General features: G+C 42.5%; 1 protein-coding gene across 1 annotated transcript in view; it reads left to right on the plus strand.

The window, feature by feature from the left end:
- The first annotated feature begins 209 nt into the window (after nt 1-209).
- The window catches only part of LOC138977817 (uncharacterized), a 24,173-nt gene continuing 14,720 nt past the window's right edge, over nt 210-9,662 (plus strand). The window contains exons 1-4 of the mRNA XM_070350425.1: nt 210-249; nt 1,307-1,497; nt 2,394-2,620; nt 5,141-5,232. Coding sequence (XP_070206526.1) covers nt 210-249; nt 1,307-1,497; nt 2,394-2,620; nt 5,141-5,232 — 550 coding nt within the window. The remainder of the gene's footprint in view (nt 250-1,306; nt 1,498-2,393; nt 2,621-5,140; nt 5,233-9,662) is intronic.

The raw sequence follows: 9,662 nt of genomic DNA on the forward strand, positions 1-9,662 counted from the left end.
GGACATTTCCGTTTGGCAAACTCACAAACACACCCCCATAACTCTTCACATTCCCCATTTGTCTTCTTGGCCCCAGATACGCACCTGAGCGGGATTTATTAATTGTAATACACGAAAACTTTCTGGTTTTCATCAAGTCGTAACAAGCCGGTGTTGGGCACTCGCGTGTCATGTGTTCTTTTGAGTCTGTTTTGTTGATAATGATTATCATGGTCGAGGTTCTGTGTTTAGTGGTGAGACATGGCTGGGGTATGCTCTCCTGTTTAACACTTCTTCAGACTCGATCGGCACATCGTAGTGTTAAACGGGAGAGCACATCCCAGCCACAGGACCCTCACGACTCGTGCGTATTGTCTGCGCAAGAGACCGTATTTACAATGACACAAACAAAACACTTGAACAAAGAACTCAGTCACTTATCACAGACATTTATTATCAAACTACAACTACTGGTATCAATCAAGAAATCTATATCCATGAACACTTTCTACACGTGTGCAATCTTGTTTTTTTGCGTACGTGTCTTTTTCTGTTCAATGTTCTTCAATTTTATGGTCGCAGCTCTGTATTTAGGAAAAAAATCAATAACCACAGTTACAAAAACAATAAGCTAAAACGAAGAGTTGACAGAAAAAGAAAATGAAGAGAATGAGCACAAAAGAATACAGAGTTATAACGTGCCCGTGGTTGAAATTGAGATTTGTTGTGATTTTAACAAACCAGAAGCCACGGTTTGTTCTCTCCCGTTTTCTCTTTCGCTTCGTGCCCCTCGGTCCTGAGGTCCATATTCGGTGCCCTTCTCCTACTCCTCCATTCGCAATCCCTTTTAACAATCTTGTCTTTTTTTGTCTTTTTTTTTTACATTTAATCAAGTTTTGACAAAGTGTTTTCAGACACACCGAACAACGAGACGAGGGTGGTGTTGTATGCGTGTGCGTGCGTGTGTGTGTGTGTGTGTGTGTGTGTGTGTGGGTGTGTGTGTGTGGGTGTATGTGTGTGTGTGTATGTGTGTGTGTGTGTGTGTGTGTGTGTGTGTGTGTGTGTGTGTGTGTGTGTGTGTGTGTGTGTGCGCGTGTGTAGAGCTATTCGAGAAAACTACAGGATAGATTGTCATGGGACTTTGCAACCACATTCTTCCAGACATTTTAAATTGTTTAGACTATAAATGTTTTGCCCCCTTAATATTGTTGATGACTGCTCCCGGGTTTTCAGTGTTTTTTCCTGAAAGTTTCAGGCCGACAGATTGACTAAATGTTTTGATATATATCGCTTAACAAGACTTGTTTTTTTTCTCTCTAACTTTCAGTATCCATCTTGCCGCATTACGAGGCCTTCAAGTTTTTCAATTTCACGGACTTCGCTCTGTGGGCCGAGCCCCTGAATAATGGTGCACCCCCGCCGGCGGGAAACGCTGCACAAAACGAGATGTGGGGAGGGGGAGCCACCCAATCCGCGTACGGAGGTCCCGCCGCTGTCACTCACCTGGGGGTTTGGCAGGTAGGATTTCAATTTTATTTTCATTTTCATTACTTTATTGTCCCATCGCTGGGAAATTCGGGTCGCTTCCTCCCAGTGGAAAGCTAGCAGCAACAGAGTCGCGCTACCCAGGTGTGTGCGTGTTTCGGTGTAATCAGCCACCTGCACTGATGGCAGAATGACCGAGGTCTTTTACGTGCCACAGTGGTGACTCGGGGGTGGAACATGGATACCGTCTCTGAGTCTGCACATACAGTTGACCAAGGTGTCCGTCCAGGCCCGGATTCAAACCTGCGATTCTAGGATTACTAAGCAAGTGCTCTACCAACTGAGCTACCGGGCCCCCGATTGACTAGAAATTTTCTTCTTTACTCTTCAAAATCTAAACAACACGGCGACTGTGGGTGAAAACAAAGTTGAAAAAACAAAAGAAATCGGTACCCACCAACACAAAGACACAAACACAAACACACAAGCACCCCCCCACACACACACACACGCACACAGACACAGACACAGACACACACACACACACACACACACACACGTACACACACACGTACACACATTCACACTTACACACACACACACACACACACACACACACACACACACACACACACACACACACACACACAGAGGCTCAAATGCATACATGTATATGATTTTATCATACATAAATTAAATATTTATTTATATCATTTTCATCAGGGCCGAGGTGCACGACAAAGTTACCACCCGAACAGGAGCCACCCGCACGGTCGGATTCGTTGAAACCGAGATTTGTTGTAATTTCAACGAATCAGATCACGTGGTTTGTTCTCTCCCATTTGGGTGGCACCCACTTTCGGTTCGTGCATCTCAGCCCTGAACACCTCTGATTTTCTCCCCACCTTTAACTAGAACTCCCCTTTCAGGTGTTCCCGCGGTACGCTGGAGGCGCGGGCTCCATGAAGTGCAACATGTACTCCAAGGGTGAAGACACTGTTGGCAGCTTCGAGGAGAGAATGCTGGAGTTGCTCAAGACTCAGTTCCCCTTCGACGGCCGTTTGACGGGATTCACGCCATCGGCCCGGCACGGGGCCGCCTTCCTCTGGTACCCTGACGAGAAGACCATGAGCTCCACCACGGCTATTAAATTTGTGTAAGTTTTGACTTTTAGATTTTGAGTACAGTGGAACCCCCCCAATTAAGACCATGACATTTTTTTGTTTGTTTTTTTTGTTTAGAAAATTAGGTTTTAAAAGGGAGGGAGTCCTGAAATGGAGGTAAATTTACAGAGGACATGAATAGGAAATTCAAAAAAGTCTTAAATTGGGGGGTCTTAAAAGGGGGGGGGGGGGGGGGTTCGACTGTACAGTGGAACCCCCCTATTAAGACCTCTAAACATTTGAGAAAATCAGGTCTAAAAGCTAGGGAGGGAGTCTTTAAATGGAGATTATTTAAAGAGGTTATGAACAGAAATGCTGAAGAAGTAAGGTATTACAAGGGAGGAGGTCTTACATGGGGGGGGGGGGGGGGGGGGTGTGTGTGTCTTAAAATGGATTGGGGAGGTGTCCACTGTACGTCATCATGTTCGTTGACCCTGTCGAGACGAGATACTACTATACAATACCACGGATGAGCGGAATTGTAACTTATTGAATGTAAATGGGGAAACATGAACTGAAAAATTACCAATCTTGCTCTGGAGTGGGAATCTGCTGCTGATCATTACCTTGACACCATAGTCAATCTGCGAAATGTCATTCAGAACACCAATCACACTCTGCACGGGAAGTGACCTGCAGGCCGTTGAAGTTTTCGTATGTGTACAAGTGGCAAGATGGACAGATAATAATAATAATTAAGTGCATTGCCCAGGCACTGCGTACTGCGTACCCCCCGCGAAGGACAAATCGTCTCTCTCTTTCTCTCTCTCTCTCTCTCTCTCTCTCTCTCTCTCTCTCTCTCTCTCTCTCTCTTTCTCTCTCTCACAGACACACACACACACAGACGCCACAAATAATAATAAATAACTTTTCCATAGCGCAAGTCCCATCAATTGGCTCCAGGAGCTTTACCAATTCATTATAAAATAAACTAGCACAAATTAAACAAGCATACACAGCAATACATATAACTGAGATAAAACAAAACAACAAGAACCAAGGAACTAAGCAAACTGGGCGTACATTGGTCAACGTACACACACACACACACACACACACACACTCACACACACACACACACACACACACACGCACACACACACACACACACACACATTGTCAACGTACACACAAAACACACACACACACACACACACACACACACACACACATTGTCAACGTACACACACACACTCTCTCACACACACACACACACACACACACACACACACACACACACACACACACACACACACACTCACACACGCACACACACACACGCACACACGCGCGCACACATTGTCAACGTACACTCACACACACACACACACACACACTCACACACACACACACACACACACACACACACACACACACACACACACACACACACACACAGTATACAGATCTGGGATGACTGACATGACGCGTTACATGAGAAAGATGGTACCTTTAACAATCAGTTAAAGACACGATCCTTATGACTTTTTAAATGATTTATTAAAAACAAAATTCTAATAGACACAGAGAGCAGCCAGGCTGTTGAGTCTGGTATCAATCAGGTATAGGTATAGGGGTGTGTATAGGTTTCGCTCGATGTGTTTGTTTGTTTATTTGTTTGTGTTCGCATATAGATCTCAAGAATGAACGGTCCGATCGTCACCAAACTTGGTGAACAAACTCGGTTCTATACATTCCTGAGACGGTCCTTACACAAATTGGGACCAGTCAAACACACGGTTAGGGAGTTATTGGTGGATTAAGATTCTACAAGGACTTATAGAGGGACATATTAATGGTCAAAGGGAAATAACCACACTTGTTAGCAGTGCCTGCTCAGTTGGTGGCAGTGAGAATGCTAAGGACGGGGGTGTTTTTCCTACCTCGGAGGAATTTCTTGTTTTTTTATTTTTTTATTTTTATTTTATGCAATTTATATCGCGCACATATTCAAGGCGCAGGGATTTATTTATGCCGTGTGAGATGGAATTTTTTTACACAATACATCACGCATTCACATCGGCCAGCAGATCGCAGCCATTTCGGCGCATATACTACTTTTCACGGCCTATTATTCCAAGTCACACGGGTATTTTGGTGGACATTTTTATCTATGCCTATACAATTTTTCCAGGAAAGACCCTTTTGTCAATCGTGGGATCTTTAACGTGCACACCCCAATGTAGTGTACACGAAGGGACCTCGGTTTTTCGTCTCATCCGAAAGACTAGCACTTGAACCCACCACCTAGGTTAGGAATGGGGGGAGAAAATTGCTAACGCCCTGACCCAGGGTCGAACTCGCAACCTCTCGCTTCCGAGCGCAAGTGCGTTACCACTCGGCCACCCAGTCCTCGAGGACTCGTATGTGTCCAAGAGGAAGGATTCCCTTACCCCACGTAAAAGCCTGACCACATCTGAGACAGTGAGCAGAGTCGTTTGGACGGGCGGGACCGACTGTTCCTTTAAAAGCAATAAACCTCATGTAATATGAAGATATTCTGGTGTGTGCAGAGCTAAACTGAAGTCTTTCGGACAGTGGTTCACGCTGGAGTCGACTCCCTGGAGAGTTTTCCGCCCCCCTCCTCGTCGCCGATCCCAGCAGAGTGAGTACCCTGTGTGTGTGTGAGGGGTGGGGTGTTGGGGGTGGGGGGTGGGGGGGAGATGTTGTGTGTGTGTGTGTGTGTGTGTGTGTGTGTTTGTGTGTTTGTGTGTGTGTGTGTGTGTGTGTGTGTGTGTGTACACGAATGTGTTTGTGTGTGTTTGTAGTGCGTATATGTACGTGTAATTGTATCGTATATGTATATTTGTTCCTAGTTAATTGGTGTATGCTCTGTTATAGTTTATTGTTTGCACTTTAAAGCTCCAAGTGCTATGTGTTACTTTTTTCGTGAAAATGTTACTGCTTTTGGTGTTGCATGATTATGCCTGTTTATCACACTTCATGTTAACACATTCGTCACCTATGTTGAGTATAATATATATTCCTGCATGCTGTTGCCATCTCCCATATTTACGTACCACGCCTGCTTGACGCCACGGCGTATTTGCGTTCATACGACGCATGGCTATTTTACGCAACACACGTACTTGTGTACGCAGTCGCTGCTGCGTTGGCTGTACATGTATTATCCAATGCGATTCGCCCAGGCTTATGCTTTTATTTTTTCCCGTGTCTTTTCGACCAAATGCAGCTTTCCATACCTTTGCCTTCGCTGGCCGCTTTATATATTCCAGTTTGTATTTGTGTTCTATGCATTTGTTCCTTTAGTTTCGTTCATCTTTTTTTCTGGACAGAGTTTCTTAGTGATGCAATTTTATCCAGCATGATAGAAAACTACAATATTTGACCAGTCGCGGTTCTTTGTCGTTCTTAGTGCAACTTTCATTCAAGTTAAGCCAGATGCAATTCCTGTGTTATTTCTGATTCCCTTGTCGCATATACTTCAACTCAACGCAACCTGAACTGGCGTAGGTCGCAGAGCTGAGTCGTGCATGTTGAGACGGGGCTCCGTAAAACTGCCGCTAGATGAAGAAATGTAGGTCGCTGCGTTATGTGTAAGGAGACACTGCTTTTTCTTTGCTGGCTACTCTAGTTGACGTAATTTTTGTTACTGATATTCTGCCAAAGATCTTGATTGTCAGGATTTGTTACTGCGTCTATAGTTTGAAAAACCCCCACACACGCGTAAATCTAACAAAAAAATGCACGAAAAAGCTCCAACTCATGATGACTTCAAGCTGCGACCGACAGTGCGTTAACCGACGATTTTCCGTGCCTGTTTTTGAGACAAAAAATCGATGGCCGCGCTTGTCCACCATAAACTTTCCGAGAGCAGACAACAGAATATCTGACTCTGAAAATAAATTAGCTGTATGCTGATGTTGACCCCAAACTATGTGAAAATTCCATAAAAGCATAATGCTAAATTTATTTTGGGGGGTGAGAGTGCGGGTGGGGGGTTGCAAAATGGAGTCGGATGAGTTGGAGTTAGATGGATAATTGCAGGTGGGAGCACAAAAGGAAAATTAAAAAAAAAACACAGGCACAAACGGACAAAGAGACAGACAATTCATATGCACAGACAGGCACACACACACATCCAGCACACACACATCCAGCACCAAAACACACACACACACACACACACACACACACACACGAAGAGGTAGACATATCCTCTCTCTACCCCCCCCCCACACACACACACACTCTCTATCCCCTCCCTCCCTCCCTCTCTCTCTCTCTCTCTCTCTCTCTCCCTTTCTCTAGTCATAGTTATAGTAAATTTTACTATAACTATGACTAGAGAAAGAGAGAGAATAGTTTAGTCCCTCTTTAGGGCTAGGGCCAGATGCAAAAAAGCATATCTATGCTTATTCTTGTCACCCTCGAAACATTAAGATTTGTCATTGTCATTGTCATTGTCTCTCTCTCTCTTTCTCTCTCTCTCTCTCTCTCTCTCTCTCTCTCTCTCTCTCTCTCTCTCTCTCTCTCTCTCTCTCTCTCTCTCGCTGACGACACAACAGTAAAAGGTTGACTTTACATTAACAGACACTCAAGCAGCAAGACAGTTCAAGGTGGGACTCATTATTTTGTCAAGCAGAGAACAAGTAGATCCCACCCAACACGATGTCATGGCTTTTAACACAGTTACAAACACACAAGACATGAGTCGCGTGATGCATGATGACAACACAGTGTGAAGCCACAGTCCTTCTCATGTAAGCAATCCTGTAGTCCACGATGTCCATGACCATGCTTGTACACGGGATACTAGCATCTTTCAACGTAAACATACGCCACAAATGAACAGTTTGGCTGCCTCCTGCACAGAGTGGGATTTTCTGTTGAATTAATTTCGTAAGTGACACGTACCTTTGTAAACCTTCTTAAAAATTCTGAAAAAAATCCCACTCCACGCAGAGCGCATACAGTTTGTAGATTGTGTCAAAGTGGATGCAAAGAGAATACTGAATAGCTTGCTGTGTCATATCAGATATATGCTCGATTTTATTTTTAATATTGACTTGTGAGCGAAAGCTGTGTCATATCAGACTTACACTCGTTGCTTTTTCAAATTATTATGTTTAAAAAAAAATCTATAAACTTCTCACTAATTGCCTATAGCCTTAACTAAGGTTGATAAAAAAATAAAAAATTCGCACAGCCTTAAAGTGTATTTTTTAAACGTGAATAGGAGAAGAATAGTAAACGGTTTTTAACTCCCTATATTGCTATTTCATATGTTACGTGGATTTCCATTGGTCAATTGGGCAAAACTGAGCTCAGTGCAAAAGTGATATCGACGACATGCCTCTTTATTGCTTCCCCACTTCAAAAACTAAAACACCTAAATTTAAAAACAAACAAATATATATGAAAATGTAATTTTCCCAGAATTTAGTTGAGCAAGTGACAAAAGACTTTTTGAAAGGAAAGACATTTTAAAATACTGAAAAGTACAAGAAAAGAGTGAACAAAAAGAAATAATAATCAGAGGGAGGGATATGGAACAGCCAAAACTGAGACAAATACTTTTGTAATTTCTTTACAGTAAATACAAAATGTCCAGAGAATTAGCAATATATCTAACATTGACTGACTGTGTGATGATATCTTCTGCTATTGGTCTGTTTCGACAGTGATATCAAAATCTCGACCTCCGGTCTCGATTTTGATATCACTGTCTTAACAGACCATAGCAGAAGATATCATCACACAGTCAGTCAATATTGGGTAGTATTCACGCGTGTATGACACCATATAAACCAACAACAAAAAACTTGCCCGATTTGCCCGAGGAATCACAGACTGTAATTCTCATTGTGACACCTTTTGGCGCCAGTCCTAATTTTCGTCCTACCTTTCGACCCTGAGTATTTCATGCGCTATTCCTAGAGATACAGATTTGAAATTGAGCCTAGAGTTACAGAGTTCGTTTTGGGAGTTGAAAAGATGACAACACACACGAGGAAGGTCTTAGATCATTAAGTCAATGTTTGACTGAATTTTAAACAAGTCGCGTAAGGCGAAATTACAACATTTAGTCAAGCTGTCGAACTAACAGAATGAAACTGAACTCACTGCATTTTTACAGCAAGAGCGTATACTCGTAGCATCGTCAGTCCACCGCTCGATGCACAGGCAGTGAAATTGACAAGAAGAGCGGGGTAGTAGTTGCGCTGAGAAGGATAGCACGCTTTTCTTTATCTCTATTCTTTTTAACTTTCTGAGCGTGTTTTTAATCCAAACATATCACATCTATATGTTTTTGGAATCAGGAACCCACAAGGAATAAGATGAAACTGTTTTTAAATCGATTTCGGAAATTTTATTTTAATAATAATTTTTATATTTTTAATTTTCAGAGCTTGGTTTTAATCCGAATATAACATATTTATGTTTTTGGAATCAGAAAATGATGAAGAATAAGATAAACGTAAATTTGGATCGTTTTAAAAACATTAATTAATTTTTAAGCCACCAAGCTGAAATGCAATACCGAAGTCCGGCCTTCGTCGAAGATTGCTTGGCCAAAATTTCAATCAATTTGATTGAAAAATGAGGGTGTGACAGTGCCGCCTCAACTTTTACAAAAAGCCGGATATGACGTCATCAAAGGTATTTATCGAAAAAAATAAAAAAACATCCGGGGATATCATTCCCAGGAACTCTCATGTCAAATTTCATAAAGATCGGTCCAGTAGTTTGGTCTGAATCGCTCTACACACACACACAGACAGACAGACACACACACATACACCACAACCCTCGTCTCGATTCCCCCCTCTACGTTAAAACATTTAGTCAAAACTTGACTAAATATAAAAAGGACTTGGGGGAAGTGCTTGTCAAGTATTGTATCCATTTCTTGATTCTATATTTAATACCACCACGAAGTGTCGAAAAACAAGTTTTAACAAGGAAGACACAAATGGCTCGGGTTACATACCATGGCTGACATTTACAAATGGTTTCATAATCCAACTGAAGTAATTTTCTTTTTTCGTTTTTTGTTTTTTGTTTTTTGTC

Source organism: Littorina saxatilis, linkage group LG10 (genome assembly GCF_037325665.1).
Source record: "Littorina saxatilis isolate snail1 linkage group LG10, US_GU_Lsax_2.0, whole genome shotgun sequence".
Lineage (NCBI taxonomy): Eukaryota > Metazoa > Mollusca > Gastropoda > Littorinimorpha > Littorinidae > Littorina > Littorina saxatilis.